The 17421-nt window shown below is 33.8% G+C and overlaps 2 protein-coding genes and 2 non-coding genes across 5 annotated transcripts; 3 read left to right on the forward strand and 1 right to left on the reverse strand.

The window, feature by feature from the left end:
• The first annotated feature begins 156 nt into the window (after positions 1-156).
• On the forward strand, positions 157-5317 carry LOC115954136 (ubiquitin-60S ribosomal protein L40). Of its 2 annotated transcripts, XM_031072038.1 has the most exons (5): positions 166-373; positions 476-562; positions 671-773; positions 4880-4946; positions 5068-5317. In XM_031072038.1, the coding sequence occupies exons 1-5, from the start codon at positions 271-273 to the stop codon at positions 5092-5094; spliced, it is 387 nt and encodes a 128-aa protein (XP_030927898.1). In that variant the 5' UTR covers positions 166-270; the 3' UTR covers positions 5095-5317. The 2 variants fall into 2 exon arrangements, with proteins under 2 accessions (XP_030927899.1, XP_030927898.1); XM_031072039.1 differs by lacking the exons at positions 4880-4946; positions 5068-5317 and adding an exon at positions 4556-4631 and having other exon boundaries at positions 157-373.
• Positions 1046-1147, forward strand: LOC115954355. Its single transcript, XR_004083892.1, has one exon. It is a non-coding gene; the product is annotated as a small nucleolar RNA snoR99 (small nucleolar RNA).
• LOC115954357 lies at positions 1825-1926 on the forward strand. The gene has a single exon (XR_004083894.1). It is a non-coding gene; the product is annotated as a small nucleolar RNA snoR99 (small nucleolar RNA).
• A 7189-nt stretch (positions 5318-12506) lies between the features above and the next one.
• Positions 12507-15648, reverse strand: LOC115954120 (1-aminocyclopropane-1-carboxylate oxidase homolog 1-like). Its single transcript, XM_031072019.1, has 3 exons — positions 14985-15648; positions 14298-14645; positions 12507-13093 (listed from the first exon to the last, which is right to left on the reverse strand). Exons 1-3 carry the CDS (start codon positions 15486-15488, stop codon positions 12833-12835), a joined length of 1113 nt encoding a protein of 370 aa, XP_030927879.1. The 5' UTR covers positions 15489-15648; the 3' UTR covers positions 12507-12832.
• Between the last annotated feature and the right edge of the window lie 1773 nt (positions 15649-17421).

The raw sequence follows: 17421 nt of genomic DNA on the forward strand, positions 1-17421 counted from the left end.
ATGTCATAAAAAAATAATGGGATTTCTTATGGGTTTGTTAGCAAAATTTAGGTTGGATTAGTTGTACTTCATAACCAAACCGACTTTATCAGCCCAATAAGCCCAAGCCTGAATAAACCCTTCATAAACCCAAAATGCAATCGGGTCAGATCAAGCTTAGCTGCCGCACAGAGATAAACCCTAGAAGCCTATACTATAAAACCCTTGCCATTTTCACTCTCTCCGTTTCTCTATATAGATTACAGAGTGTAGAGAGGTAGAGAGAGAAAGATGCAGATATTCGTGAAAACCCTAACAGGGAAAACCATAACTCTCGAGGTCGAGAGCAGCGACACAATCGACAATGTCAAAGCTAAGATCCAAGACAAAGAAGGTATTGTATCCTATTTTATTGAAGTCAAACTTAGCTTTCTCTTTCTCTTTCTCTTTTTTCACAATCAGAAAATGACTGTTATGTTATCTTTTTTTTGAACAGGGATTCCACCGGATCAGCAGCGTTTGATCTTTGCTGGCAAGCAACTCGAAGATGGCCGAACCTTAGCTGATTATAACATTCAGAAAGGTCTCTATCTCTCAAAAATTACTCTGTTTTTTATTTATTTTATTTATTGGGTGTAAAATGAGTTTCAGGATTTTTGAATTTGAATTTGTTTATGTCTTTGTTATTCAGAGTCGACATTGCATCTTGTGCTGAGACTTCGTGGTGGGATCATAGAGCCTTCTTTGATGGCTTTGGCTCGCAAATACAATCAAGACAAGATGATCTGCCGCAAGTATGTCTTTTTTTTTTTTTTTTTTTTTTTTTTGCAATCTTAACATTTTATCATTTGGGTGTCTGAATTTGTGATTTTTTGAATGATTTCGTTTGTGGGTATTGACCCAATTAGTTGATAAACTAGTTTATGCTGTTTAATTTAGCTGTATTGGTTATGAAATGTTGGTTTCAATGTCAACTTTTATTATTGATTGATTACTCTTTGATTGATTGATTGATTTGTTTGTTCTTATGTTTACGGGACAATAACTAGCCTCTTCTGCTGTTAAAGTGCAAAAATGGTTAAACTTGCTCCCAATATTGATTTCCATTCTTCTACTTTGTCAGCTGGACTTATTATTACGCCAGTTGATTTTCATGAATGGTACATAATATATTTGGAATAAGAAGAATTTAAAATCTGCATAATGCTTGATTCTTCTTTGTTTAGATAAATAGTGAAGGAAATTGGATGGAAAGTGCAGGTGATACTTGTTTGAACTAGCTACTCTCACTTGTTATGTAGAAGGGCTTTGTTAAGTTAAAAGTTCACTTAACAATAAAACATCTCTTCTCTCACTACAGAGTTAACATTAACTTGTTGTGATCACTATATGATCCAGAGTTTGAGCTTGTCCTAACAATTTGGAATCTTTAAACAAGATGATTTTTCTTCCCTCTTGACTATGATTTTATGTGTCTTGGAATGTTGATTTGAATTGAGGGGTATATTTCTGGGTGTTCAAAGAAGTAGACAATGGTTAGATATGTTCTTCTACTGATGGGACATACTTGGCCTCTTTTGATATCCATTTTCCAGCTTTGTCAGCTGACTCAGCTGGACTTGAGCAAAAGCAAGCATAGGAGCTAAACTGCATAACATTGCTTGCAGTTGATATTCATGGGTGGGACATCATAATTTCCTTTTAGAATATAAGGGTGACATGTTGTCTAGACTATATTGGGAGGATTCAATGTGAGAGACAATTAGATCCTGGTGGTTGGGTGTGGTTAACCATTTGTATGTTCTTATGTTTGCGGGACAATAACTAGCCTCTTTTGCTGTTAAAGTGCAAAAATGGTTAAACTTGCTCCCAATATTGATTTCCATTCTTCTACTTTGTCAGCTGGACTCATTATTACACCAGTTGATTTTCATGAATGGTACATAATAAATTTGGCATAAAGAATCATTGAAAACCTGATGCCGCATAATGCTTGATTCTTCTTTATTTAGATAAATAGTGAAGGAAAATTGGATGGAATGTGCAGGTGATGCTATATTGCACTGGCCACTCTCACTTTTTATTTAGAAGGCTTTGTTAAAGTTCACTTAGCGATAAAACATTTATTCTCCTACTACAGAATTAACTTGTCTTGATCATTGTATGATCTAAAGTTTGAGCTTTTCCTAACAATTTGGAATCTTAAGCAAGTTGATTTTTTTCTTCTCTCTTGACCATGACTTTATATGTGTCTTGGAATATTGATTTGAATCGAGCGGTACATTTCTCTGTGTTCAAAGAAGTAGACAAGGGTTAGATATGTTCTTTTACTGATGGAACATACTTGATACTTAGCCTCTTTTTCTGTTGAAGTACACATGAGGTTGTGCCTTTTCCCAATATTAATTTCCCTTTTTCAACTTTGTCAGCTGGACTTGAGCAAAAGCAAGCATATGAGCTAACTGGCTTAACATTACTTGCAGTTGATTTTCACGGGTGGAACATCATAATTTCCTTTTAGAATATAAGGGTGGCATGCAGTTGTTGTCTAGACTATAGTGGTAGAGATTCAATGTGAGTGGAAATTAGATCCTGGTGGTTGGGTGTGGTTAGAGGTGTGTTTATTGTAACAAACCCTTCTAGGTATTAATTTTTATTCTACTGGCAGAGCTGTTTTTAAAAATTTTTTTCTTCACTTTTTTCTCTGATATGTTTTGTTCATATACTGACGGGACAATAACTTAGCCACTTCTGCTGTTAAAGTGCAGAACTGGTTATTCTTGCTCCCAATATTGGTTTCCATTCTTTTACTTTATCAGCTGGACTCATTATTTCAGTTGATTTTCATGGGTGGTACATAGTATATTTGTTATAAGAATCATTGAAAATTGCCCATGAGGTGATCCTTCAGATTGCTTGAGAGAGTGAAGAGAATACAGGCTATCAGCCTTCCGGTGGTGATGTGTCTAGGATCATATGTATTTTGTAACAACCACACCCAAATCTTGATCAAAATTTACCTTAAATATGATTTTTTTCTTGTTTATTGCTTTAATTCGCTCAAAACCAACTCTACTGGACTTGGAATGTTTTCATTGTTGGGATCGTTATATGTTCTAAAATTTTACATCCCCATCTAACAATTTAGGATCTTAACCAAGACAATTTTCTCTATCATGATTGTGACTGTTATTAGGATTATTTGGGTGTTTCAATATTTTTAATCCTAATACTTTCAGCTCATTATCAATTTTTATATTTCTTCACTGGTGATAAAAGCTGATCTAATGCCATGCACTATAAATTTATTTTTGATCTTTTGATGGGTTCAATAATTTTAGTGTTCTTCACTGGATCTATGAACTTTTGATTGTTCTGATTGTTATACAATCTAAAGTTTGAACTTACCCAACTTACAATTTAGGATCTTAACCAAGATGATTTTTCCCATCATTGTTGGTGCCTGTTTAATGTGGTTTTTCAATTGTTTATCCCACATCGGAATAATATCAAGTTTTATATTTGCTTCGCTGGTAATAAACACTATTCTAATTCTATGAACTTTATAAACTGGTGATGGGTTCACCTCTCTTGAACCCTACAGAAGTGGGAGCTTTGTGCAATGGGTGATACATTTCTGTTTTTGATGTGTTCATGTATCTTTAGTTTTCTATTGGTGGGACTATAAGTTGAACCCTCTATTGCTGTTTACTTTTAAGTGCAGAGGAGGGCATCCTAGCTCCCTATAATAATTTCCATTTTTTCAACTGTTTCAGCTGTACTTTTCACTACAGTTGATTTGGTGTGTGGTATATCTCCTGTATTTGACTATCTTCTGGGTGATTGCCTACATTTATTCTGTAAGCAGCATGCTCACTGCACATGATAAGTTATTACAATATAGGGAGAGGTGCTAATTGGAAGGAGAACAAGAGGAGGAAAGAAAGTTAGTTGAGTGGTAGAGGAGCACTCATGGATTTTTGTGTTGGATTATTAAATTTTTCTATAAAAGTTTTGATTTGTATTAACTTGTTCATATTAGTTGCAATTTTAGTGTAATAGTTAAAATAGAGGAGAAGAAGCCAATGAGCCTTAGCTCTTGGATTATTAAATTTTTCTATAAAAGTTTTGATTTGTATTAACTTGTTCATATTAGTTGCAATTTTAGTGTAATAGTTAAAATAGAGGAGAAGAAGCCAATGAGCCTTAGCTCAAATAACATCATTTCTACTTGTAGGAGCAAGGTGGAGGGTGAAGTCTAGTTCAAGATCCATTGGGTGTGTCTAACTTACCGATAAAAAATCTGGAATAGTGGGAAAGGAAGGGCAACCACTAACACCCCCTCACAAATCGATTACTTTGGTTTCCATTAGCAACCCCTAACTTAAATATTTTTTTTGAAAGTGTTTATTTTATGTCTGTTTGTGCAAGCACCAGTTTTGAAAAGTTGCAAGTAAATAATTTTTGTGTATGCCCGTGGACAGCATTGGATTTGGTGTTTTTACCATGTTTTGATTGCATCAGCAATAATAGGATTTTCAACTAACTGTTATCTTTTCAATTTTTGATGTGTTAGATGTTATGCACGTCTGCACCCATTGGGTGTGTCTAACTTACCAATAAAAAATCTGGAATAGTGGGAAAGGAAGGGCAACCACTAACACCCCCTCACAAATTGATTACTTTGGTTTCCATTAGCAACCCCTAACTTAAATATTTTTTTGAAAGTGTTTATTTTATGTCTGTTTGTGCAATCTCCAGTTTTGAAAAGTTGCAAGTAAATAATTATTGTATATGCCCGTTGACAGCATTGGATTTGGTGTTTTTACTATGTTTTGATTGCATCAGCAATAATAGGATTTTCAACTAACTGTTATCTTTTCAATTTTTGATGTGTTAGATGTTATGCACGTCTGCACCCAAGGGCCGTAAACTGCCGGAAGAAGAAGTGTGGCCATAGCAATCAGGTACTTTTTAGTTGTTTAACAATTGTCGTCTGTACATTCCAGTAGTAATTTGCTGTGTAGCTCTTGACAGCTTAATATCTATGGTTTACAAAATTGTAATCCTATTTTTACCTAATTGCAGTTGAGGCCAAAGAAGAAGATTAAGTAGACTCTGGACCTTTATTGCGTTTTCTGTCTCAGATTGTAATTGAAATTTTGATATCAGAACCAAGATATCCAGTATGTGTTTTTTTTTTCCTATGGACATCAATGAATGTATTCCAATTTTGATATCACAAATATTATGATGATTCTTTTTAGTTATCAGATTCAAGATAATGTTGGAAAGATTTTCTTAATTGCTTCATAGGAAAAACAGTCTTGTTTATTTATTTGAAAAATTTTCCTCTTTTGCATGAATTGCGTCCAATCCATCTGAGATAAATGTTTGTCTTAGTTGAACATGTTGTACTTGCTAGACTTTTGAGGAAAAGGTATTTCTTCTAGTTTGTTCACTTTAGTTCCAGTCTTCCAGATACTACAATGAGCTTGGCTTTCTGAATTGTGTTAAATATTGAAGAAAGTCCTTGCAAGTTACTGCAGATTGTTTGAGCAATAATGATTTTTTTCCTATTATCGACATTATCCATACATTTGGTATATGGATAATGTCTTGCACGCTATGTTGTGAAGGAGATATATACGCAGGATACACAATTACACGAAATACTTCTCTTAATTTATGTGCAGCTCTTGCTTTAAAGTTAGCCCAAAATTACAGATATAGCATAGGCATCTTCAGATGCAGCGAAGGATCCAATATTGGATTGCATGTTTGAAATTCTTACACCGTGCACACCTTCGTCCAACATCTTGCGACACCTTCTCGAATCAATTGCTCCTCACACCACAGACACTCCATGGTGTAGCTTGTTTATTTTAAGCCCATCTCACTTTATGATCCGTACCACTCACCTTTCGGCCATTAGACAATTATTCAGACCTCCATTCATAAACAAGTGATCTCTAGCTTCCAACTTGCAGAAAGTACACATCAGAGATCAGACCCCTTAATACCCCCATGCTGCAAGTGCAAAGCCTATCCTTTGTAGCATCTTTTAGGAATGTTTTTTACAAATCAAATCAAAGTACTCCATGGAACATCGACCTTACAAGATCTTAGACCTTTTTCTTCTTTTTTTGATAAGATACAAGATCTTAGAGCTTTGCACGTTGCATTGCAAGAATATAGCTGATTTGGGGATAGCAGAACTGTCCGTCGTCCAATATGATATTTTAACACTTTTTCTCAAGTGGTGGTCTGAGTATAAATGAGACCTAACACGTATATTATTAATTTTTTTTTAAATTTTTTTAAATAGGAGGTAGAATGGATATACAATTCAAATTTTAAACTCTTATGACCTGTTTGGAAGTTTAGAGAAGAAGTAGAGTAGTGGGGAGGAGAGTAGAGGGGAATGGTTCCCCTCTACCTTGTTTGAATGTTTTTAAAATTAGTAAAGGGGAAGGGAGTAATTAGCCCTTCCCCTTGTTTGGATGGTTTAAAAATTAGGATGGAGAGGAGAGGAAATGATTAAAATAGACAAATTTATCCCTATTTAAAAATGGACTTGCAACATTAGTCTATTATTAATTTAGAAAGGATAAATTGGGAAATTTATCTAGTCAATAATTTATCTACTCTACCTTCCTTCCAAATCTCTTCAATTTGGGGGAATTAAAAATGAGGGGTTAGAGGTGGTTGAAACCCCTTCAATCTCCTCTCCCTCATTCTTTAAAAAACTTCCAAATAAGGTAATTGAATTATTCTCCCTCCCTCTACTCTACTTCCCCTCATTTTTTAAACTCGCAAACAGGCCATTAAGAAATCGTTTGGTTAGAGCATTAGACACCTCCCAAATTGCTATTTTAGCAACACACACCCAGATAAAGCTGTATATATATTTTATCTGGGTGTGTTGCTAAAAAAATTTAGTAACCATGAACAGTAAGTTTGTATGAGTTCAAATTCGGTAAGGACAGGGTGTAAAACTCACGTTTTACACTATCTAATAAGAAATTTTCACTTTAGTATTTTACTTAGAATTCAATACACCTTATCGCATTTAATAACATTTCAATAAACTTCTAATTTGGTTGGATTTATATGAGTATTAGAATTGATTGTGTTTGGTTTTGCTTATTCTTAAATATGTGATAAGATGATGTAGCATGTTGAGATTGAAGTGGTAAAACATGTGTTTTACACCACGTCTTATAGAATTTAATCTCAAGTTTGTATATATATATATCTATATTATTAATATTCTCTCTCTCATTAGATTTATCTATCAAACTCTCTCTCCTCTCTTCCTCTCACTTTCAGACTCTCTCTCTTCTTTCTTTTCTCTTCTGTCTTTATTTTAACACTTCTTTCAAGTGGAGGTCTCGAGTATAAATGAGTCTTAACACGTAAATTATTTTTTTAAATAGGAGGTAGAATGGATATACAGTTCAAACTTTAAGCTATTAAGAGCATTAGCATTCGGAGATGCAAAAAAAAACCAATTTTGCATTCTCAAACATTACTTTATCTATTTGACTAACTCACTCTACAACTCACCCGATATCTCAGTTTTTATTTCATACAATCCAATAAAATAATATAAACTACCTAATAAAATAATAAAAAATATTTTTCTCTCTCTTTCCTTCTACTGTCCTTTTCTCTTAACACACAACCACTAAATTAAATATTATTTTTTTCTTTACAACCTATGAATAGTAAGAGCATTAGCAGCCGAGTTTGCAAAAAAGTTCTATTTTACAACCTAAAAATCTACTTTATCTATTTAACCATCTTATTTTACAACTCACCCAACATCCCGGTTTCTATTTTTTACATACAATTCAATAAAATAATATATACTACCTAATAAAATAAAAATAAAATTGCCCTCTCTCTCTATCCTCTCCATTGTCTCTTTTCTCTCTCTGTCTCTCTTTTTCATCATCCCTAAACCCAAACTAGATCAAGCCAACCACCTAAACTCAGTTGCCACCACCACCACCACCAATCAAAACGGAAACCACCACCAACAACCAAAACAACCACCACAATCACCCACACCACCAACCACAACAACCACAAATCACCACCAAAAACCCACCACCAATCAACCTAGCACCACCCACCGCCGAGAGTCAAACCCAAACTCAAACAAAACCGAAGACCCAAATTGAAACTCAAAATACCCAAACAAAATCCAAAATCCAAAACCCAAACCGTCCGCCGCTGTTGCCACCACCACTACCACCATCAACATCCACCACTGCCAAATTCATACTCACAAACCCAAAAAAAAAAAAAAAAAAAAAAAAAAAAAAAAAAACCAAATCAGATCCATTTTTTGCCATAACCACCAAATCCAAGACTCGCGGCAACCCACGGCGAGCAAAACCATTACCACCCACAAGCACCAACGGCCCCACGCCAGCCCACGGAGATCTGAACCCACCTGAATCCTACCTATGCCGATTTGAACCCACCGACGACGAGCTACGACCATGACCACCGAAATGCCACCACTGAACCAATCGCCAATTCGAAGAGAGGGAGACGGAGATGAAGAAAAAAGAACAGAGAAATAGAGAGAGAAGAGACAGATTTGGAGAAGTGAGACAGAGAGGAGTGGAAGGAGAGAGAAAGGGAAAAAAGAAATGAGAGAAGGGGAAAGTCAGAGAAGAGGAAAGAGAAAAAGGTGTTAATAAAATAGTATTATTTTTTTATACAACTCATGTATAATGAGGTTGCATATATGCAACCTCACTGTAGCAGGTTGGGAAAATATTTTAGGTTTAGCAACTGGGATGGAGCGCAATTTTAAGGAATTAGATGGTAAAATGGCAATTGGGGGGTGTTTACATCCCCCATTGCTAGTGTTCTAAGGTTGTATATATGCAACTTACTATTCATAGGTGGCAAATTTTTTTAAGTATACAAACCCGGATGGAGTGAGTTTTTGTTTTCTTAGGTTGTAAAATAGCAACTGGGGGGTGTTTACACCCCCAATGCTAGTGCTCTAAGAAATTGTTTAGTTAGAGCATTAGACACCCCCCAAATGGCTATTTTAGCAACATCGGCTTAAATTGAGCTTTATCTGGGTGTGTATTGCTAAAAAATTTTTAGCAACCATGAACAGTAAGTTTGTATATATATTTTATTAATCTTCTCAGATTTATTTATCAAACTCTCTCCTCTCTTTCTCTCACTTTCAAACTCTCTTTCTTCTTTCTTTTCTCTTCTATCTTTCTCTCCTCTCTTCCTCTCACGCTCTTACTCTCGCTCGCGATTTTTGGTTGGCCATTTGGGGTGGTTGTAGATCAGCGGGGATTTGGATCGGCATTTGGGTGGGTGGCTTCGGATCTACATTTTAAGTGGTGGAGGTATAGTAGGTTTTGAGTTTTGTGGATTGTGGGTTTTGATTTCGGGTTTTATGGGTTGTCGGTTGTGGTGGGTAGTCATGGGGTGGTGATGTGGGCCATGGTGGCATAGGTTATACGGTGGTGGTGTGGGTTGTGGGATGTGTGGGTTTGGGTTTTGGTGGGTGTGGGTTGTGGGAGGCGTGAGTTTGGGTTTTGGTGGGTCATGTGGTGGCGGATTCTGGTATGCGTGGTGGTGGATTGCAGTGGTGGGTTGATTTAGCGTGGTGGTGGTAGTTATAATGGGTTGCGGCTGCAGTGAAGAGCTGGAGGTAGAGGTTTGGTGTGGTGGTGGTGGTCAATTGTAGCGGTGGGCTAGTTTGATGTGGTTTTCGGTGGCTGTTGATGGTTGTGGTGGTGGTGTCGTGGTGGGCTGTGGTGGCTATGGGTTGGTTACGTTATGGTGAAGAGAGGCATTGACAGTCATGAGTAAGAAAAGAGTAATAGAGAGTGAAAAAAATATTTAAAAAATGAATAGTATTAAATGTGATGAGAAAAATAAAAACCGACATGTTAAATATGTTTGAGATTCGCTTATTTTACTGAAATTGAAAATTTTTTACTGAAAGCATTATAAATAAATGTAAAAATTAGCTGAATAGTAAAATAAGTTAACAAAAATAAATGTCGCCAAACTCACACGTTGTGTGAGTAGAAATAAATAAAGTAATTTTTTTTTTTTTTTTTTTTTTTTGTTGCTATAAAATAGATCTTTTATTTATATATGAATAATAGATCTTTTTTTTAACATCGAGAATGCGAATGCTCAATATTCTTAAAAGATCACAGCCAAGATTTGTGTCTAAGAACAAATAGCTAGGGTGTACTATTGTATACGTAGACCGTAGTAATGATTCTATCGAATGATAGCTATGCATGCTTGGGGAAAATCGCCTTCAGACTTGTGAGGCTTACAAGTAAAGTAAAGTTAACGCCATATTGTGCATGTGAAAATACGGTCATGACTCATTTATGATAGCCTGTTGTACGATTTTCTCTATTGTGCACGTAAAATAGTCAAATATTGAAAATACAGTAATATTTTGCACTTGAAAACAAAAAAATTTAATTAAAAAATACACTATTTTTGCCATAACTCTTTACATAATTAATAAACAAAAAATTGGAGGTTTATATGACAATAATAAGAAATCAGTTACAATTTGTTTAGGAGAATTGTGACAAAAATTATAGGATCCGTTTAGTAGAATAGTTTGAGTAATATTGTTTGTATTTTTTTGAAATACGTGTAAGTGAAAAAATGTGTAAAAATACATATGATATTGTTTAAAAACTAAAAGTATGTTGCTAAAATGTTCTACCAAATGGGCTCTGGGTTTGTTAATTGTAGGAAGAACTCACGTGAAAATATAGCATTTTGTACGATTTTCTCTTTTGTGAATGTGAAAATACAGTAATATTGTGCATGTAAAATGCCTACCATACATTACTGACTTTCCTGAGAAAATCAATGCCAGTAGAGTCACATAATAGGAAAAAATATGCCATGTATCGTGTATGTTTCCTCTCTCTCTCTCTCTCTCTCTCACAAATAAAAGTGGACCTCACACATGTGAGGTTCACTTTTATGTAGGAGAGAGGATACATGCACAGAATAATCGATATACCTCCTCCACATAATAGCCATCATCATACGTGTTAGCCTAGCTAGTTGTGGTTACTCACAGGAGTTCGCTGACACCATAAGATTAGGTATATTTTCGTACACTGCATGTATCTGCCGACATGAATAAAGTGAATAAAGTGGAAGGGAATTTATAATGGTTGCTCTCTCAAGCTCCGTTACTTTATAATGAGAAAGGCAGTCTTTTCAACGAAAACATTGCTGCTGCCCAAATAATGTTAACTGTTTTGGGAAGTCGGTGAAGCTGAGTGATAAACTTTTGACTTGAATTTAGGTATAAACTTTTGACCTGAAGTTATAGTTGAATTTTATTGTCACTGAAAAAAATAATATCGGTTTTTATAACGCAATAATGTGGTTGAATTATGTTAAAGATATCAAGACCTAATCGTACATCAGAGTCGAAACACTTGCCATAAAAATTAATGCCTCACGAAATGCTTATACATTGCTGGCGTCCAAGCCCACCAGATGAGTCACATAATAACCATCTCCTGTAGTCCTGTATTTGATTTGACTAGTTGTGGTACCTAGCTTTGATGGAATTCTTTTTGTCGTCTCTCATGTTCCATTACTTTCACTTTGTACCCCACCCCACCCACTCAATACCTTTGATGTGCTCATTTTTATATCATAATTATAATAATTATGAGTAGGTTTAGCGTTAATTTTAGTTTTTAGTTTTAAACCTAACTTTTTTCTTACTCTTTTATTTTATCCTATATTTTCTCTTTTTTTTCCTCACTTTTTTTAAATACAAGTATACTTTAACACGTTTTAACAAGAAGTTTTCAACAAAATACTAGATAAATTATTCTCAAATGACACATATTGTTATCCCTTTTATATGTCAAAATTCTTTTGTAAAGTAATAAAGAAAAACAGTACTATTTTATCAATGTCTTTCAAAAGTTCAAAATCTATAGATAGAAACATACAAAACTGTATTCTTACCTTCATTTTAGCCCAATCTTACAAACTAAATTATGCATGCATCACAATATTGAATGCAAGATTTTGGAAGGACTTCAATTTGAAAATAACACAGACCAAGCAAAAAGAAAAAAAAAAAATTGATCAACTTGGATTCTTTCATTTGAATTTTTAGCAGACGTTTTAGGAGAAGAGTGTATTTAATGTCCTATCACCTATGCGCTATAGCTCAAAACTTAACTCACCAATCCAAAGGAGAACTCGTCACAAGGCTCTTACTGTGTCTTCATGTAGCATTACACTATCTTCTTCTCTTCTTCTTCTTTTTTTTTTTTTTTTTTTGAGAAGATAGCATTACACTATCTTGATTCTTGACAGTCATTTTTTTTACATGTCGCTTGAAGAATTAAGAACCACTTCCTGGGAGCAATAATAAGAATGTAATACGTTTTATAGGTAACTAAGAATTGAATTATTGAATTTATAAGTTACTAGCGAGAGCAGAAGTAGCAGAGAGAGCATTAAAGCAGTAAGAGAAAATATTTCTTGATCAGATCAGCTGAGCTAGAGCACTGCTAAGCATGACATAATTTATATACAGTGGGGCCTTCATGGATTTCTCTTCTTAGTGATTATATATTCAAGTGTGGCCAATGAGCAGTGAGGCCACTCATTGCCCTCTAGCTCTATCATCCACTTGCACACAAAGTGAAGATTTTATTTTACATATATAGTACTGCAGATTTGATTTAATGGAGAGCGAAATCCCCTTTTATTCTACCAAATTCAAAATTCCCATACGTGCAATCTTATAGGTGCAATTATTTACATGGAATAATACGGATTTCTAATTTTGTATTTTAATTTTCTCTATTAGAGACTTGGTATCTATGCCCTTGCCATAAAAATTCTCGAAGAATTCTTGTGAAGTGAAATTCCGATAAATAGCTGGCTTTTTGGGTGACAACAATTCTGGCAAAGGTCCATAGTAACCATCTCCTTTCCATTTGCTTAAGTTGAAAAATATGACAATTGAGATTCGTGCTTCCTTATATGAATTGGCCAGTACTCGATGTTGTACACTTTTGTACTCTCCATTAGAGATTATCTTGAAAAAAAATAAAAAACAATAATATTGAATTGAAGAATTGACATATATGAGAAAATGTTACTAAATGTTAAATAAATTGAAGATAATAGATTGTAGAAGAATGAAAGAATAATACAAGAGAGAACACACAAAATTATGTGGTTTGGGCTTATAACTTACGTGCACGAAGAAAACCCTTAATAATTATATATATATATATATATATATATATATATATATATATGGGTAAAGTACAAATTAACCCAATGTTACAACTTACAATTAATTCAACATGGGCATTTATAAGAGTATTAACCTTAAACTAATCTTACATTAACTATGATTAATTGACTTGTTGTACAAGTAATATTCTTGAATTGCACACCAAGTAAGATCGGGCTTGGGCATTAACTACTTGGAAATTTTGCTATAAAAATTATACGAACTTACATGTTGAAAAGTAACTTTGACATTTACTTTGTTTTCCCTAATTTTGTATCAATAATCAAGAGGAAGATGAAGATGCATGTACATTCACTCAACCATTTTAGTTTTCTTCTAATTGACGGCTGCTTCAACTTTACGAGAAATTCTTTGTTGGCAAAGTAAAAGTTTCAGATTTAGATTTAGCAAAAGCCATATTGAACATATAAAAAGACTACTAAAAATCGACCTGTGTTCATTGACTCAAAAAAAATTAATGACCTATGTTCTAAGACTCAAAAAAAAAAAAAGGTATCATTTTGTCGTGACATTACTTATCTGACAATAGGCATTATTAAAACTCGACCACACAACTAAATGAGATAACAATAGATAAATTATTAATTATTTGGTTGCTTACATTGATTAAGATATATTCAAGATTATTTAAAATAAAATAAAATTTATGCAACGGTTAAATAAACAAAGAAGAATGGTCGAGAACAATAGAGTAAAATACAATTAAAAAAAATATAGTTTACATTTATATTATGTTTTATATGATAGTTAAATTTCGATTTAACTATTAATTTATTTTGTTATTAATAATTACTATAAATTTTTTTTTTTTAAAATTTTTATTTTAATCTTACCATCCCAAGACTAAGACCGGCATTATTAACACGAGTGTATAGAATGGTAGGCGAAATAGTGCATTAAGGACAACACACATCATATGTATTTGCAGTAGAACATGCGTTTAGCTGCTTTGCTAACATTAATTACTCACACACTTTACCTGAAGAAAGTCTCCAGCATTTATGATCAAACCTCCAGGCACTGGCTTAACGTTCACCCACTCATCACCATGCTCGACTTGCAACCCAGGTACATGATTCTGCAACAAAACTGTAATCACACCTGGATCTGTATGCGACGTAATCCCCACTGTTAGATCTGGCTGTGGACAATACGGATAACAATGACCCACAAGAACCCTAGCATCCAAAAACGTTAATTCCTTAAACTTTCCAGCCTCCAATCCCAACCCTTCACACAACAACTCCATTACAGTCTCTGCTACCTCTGTTGCACTCTTATCCCATGCAACCACCTCGTTCCTGCAGATCTCAGGTAAATCCGCCACCTGTGAAAAATTAAAACATACCTCTTGTCATTGTTGTTTAAGTGATTCATAGAAAAAAGTCAATTTTAATTAGTACTGTATTAGAATTCTTCTACCCTATGAGGCTATGACTCACATGTCACAAAGAACAAAGAATATGGGTTTTTCATTTCAAAAGTTGGACTAAACCTTTCAAAGTGTGACATCTATTCGAACATATAGACTTTTAATAAGATAAGTTTTCATTTATCACTTTTATTATAATAATAAAAGAAAATAAAAGAAATTGTATAGTAATAATTAAATAATTAAACCCGTCCAAGATTGAATATGCTAGAAATAGAGATAATCTTGCACCACCTTTAATGGCTCTGGTCCCGTCCAAGCTTGCAACGAGTCGTGCCACGCAGCCGATTTGGCTCGGTACAAGTCATTGTTGCTCGTGTACATAACACCTCCAAGCTCGTTTTCTCGCTTATAGAACTTGGCTTTCACCTCGTGTGGTTGGTCATGGAAAGCTCTGATGGCGTGGATGGTTTCGTCTAAAACTGATATAGGCACACCATGGTTGATCACTTGGAAAAAACCCCATGTTTTTGCAGCTTCTTTGACTTGTTCAACGATTTTGAGACGGTGATCGTTGTCCTTGGAGTTTATAATACCGGAAAGATCGATGATGGGGATGTTGGTGCATGTGGAAGAAGATTTTTTGAAGTCAGAGAGAGTTTCAGGAGGGTGAACAAAGAAGCGTGGGATGGAAGTGATGCCTGAGTCAGAGAGACCCTTCACACCCATCTTGGACTCATCGAATTCTTTCAGCTCCTTCATGCGGTCATAGCCAGAGGTTGCATCCATGGCTGCCATATATGTTTCTTAATTTAGTGATTTGGGTTTCAGAGGATATGGATTGTGAACTAGTGTTAGTGTTTGGTTTGGACAAGAGGTCAAGAATATATGCAGATGGAAAATGATTGAATACTCTTGCACTGTCATAAATACATATTTTTTTTATCTCACCTGAATTATGGGTTTCATTATGAATTTAATTTGTAAAATTTATCATTATGTAAGAGGAAGATGTATACATTTAGAGTATTATAGGAGTATTCCATCATTTCTCATGGGATGAGTACATGTATGCTGAGTTGGCTTTTTTAATTTATTGTTAATTAAAATTTTTTAATATTATTTTATATACCATGTTAGCTTCAACCGTTCCAGACTACTTGTGGTGTATTTCGTATGCCACGTAGGTGCTTTTCATTAATGACATGATAGTAGAGATTACATTGAGAATGAGTTGAAAAATATAAGGACCTAAATATGAACTACAAAAAAATAGGGATATTTAACCAAAAAAAAAAAAAGGGATAAAAATAAGAAAAATATAAGGAGCAAAAAGGTGTTCTCCCAAAAATTAAAAGATAAAGAGTAATAGATTAATAGTTTCCTAATTGAATTGTAGGAGAAATTATTACATTCTCAGGCACCTGTGACACTGAGTTGAGGGAAAGGATTTTTTGTATTTCAAATTTTGTCCATTTTATTTTTTCTCATGGTCCATATTAGATCCAACAGTGTAAAAACATGACAGTCTATACCACATCTGTACATTGTTAGATCCATAAGTAAAATTTAGATCACGAAATAGATGAAATTAAAAGTTTTTGATATGAAAAGGATATATTGTTCTGGGTAATAATTTCTCAAGTTGTAGAGAGGAGTGTGTTTCCTATATGAAACACACTATTATATTTCACAAATTTTTAATGATATTTAATTGGTGATGTATAATGGGCTTTATAAACTGAATAGTGAAAATGATATTGATTCTGTTTGTTTCGATGTAAAATATTTGATCAAAGTAAAATTTTTTTAGTCAATCAAATCAATCTAGGAAAATTTGTGTAAAATGTTTTATACTTGAAATTTTGGTAAAACATTTTACGTGCTCTCTCCCTCTCATGCTCTTGCTCCCTTTTAGTTTTCTCTCAATAACCCAGCTACCTCTGATCCCTCTCTGCTACCTATCACCGGCTCTAAGATCTAATTGGCACCACCAACAATGACCTATGTTAGAAATATATTGGCAAAAATGGACTTTTGCCTCTTTTGCCCAAAAGATGTAGTAAAATATCTCTATTTTGAAACTCGATTTTTAGAAAATCGAGTTATAGGCAATCAAACTTTAAAAAAAAAAAAAAAAAATTATGGAACTCGATTTTGCTAGATAGTTTCAGAACATGGGCATTTTGCAACATCTTTTGGGCGAAATGGACAAATGCCCATTTTGGCCTAGACACAAATGTAGTTGTAGTTGTAAATCAAATACTACTTTCTTTTGTTACTTGATTATTAGGAAAAAGATGACATAAAATGCATATTTATCCAAAAAAAAAGGAACTTAAAAAAATTAACAAAAATGAACGTATGTTGATACGCAATAGTATTCAATTCTATCTTTTTAATTTTTTTTTAATTCTATCTTATTTGCTTTATTTTATGTATTTTTTATTTATTGAAATTTTGTCCCTTTTTTTTAGGTAATTCTATCCTATTCATTTTAGGCTTTGCTGATAATATTTTAGATAGACCAACTAACTAAATTTAATCTCTTTTTGAAATTTTAGAAAATACTTATTGTAGGTTACACATTTTGTTAAAACATTTATTGTTATTTTATCCAAAGAAATTAATAAGAACAAATATATTGTAAAAAATATGGATTAGATGAAGAATTTGGATTGTAATCAAATTAAGATTTTTATCAACTTAGAAATTATAGAAGAAGAAAAAT

This window comes from Quercus lobata, chromosome 7 (genome assembly GCF_001633185.2).
Source record: "Quercus lobata isolate SW786 chromosome 7, ValleyOak3.0 Primary Assembly, whole genome shotgun sequence".
Lineage (NCBI taxonomy): Eukaryota > Viridiplantae > Streptophyta > Magnoliopsida > Fagales > Fagaceae > Quercus > Quercus lobata.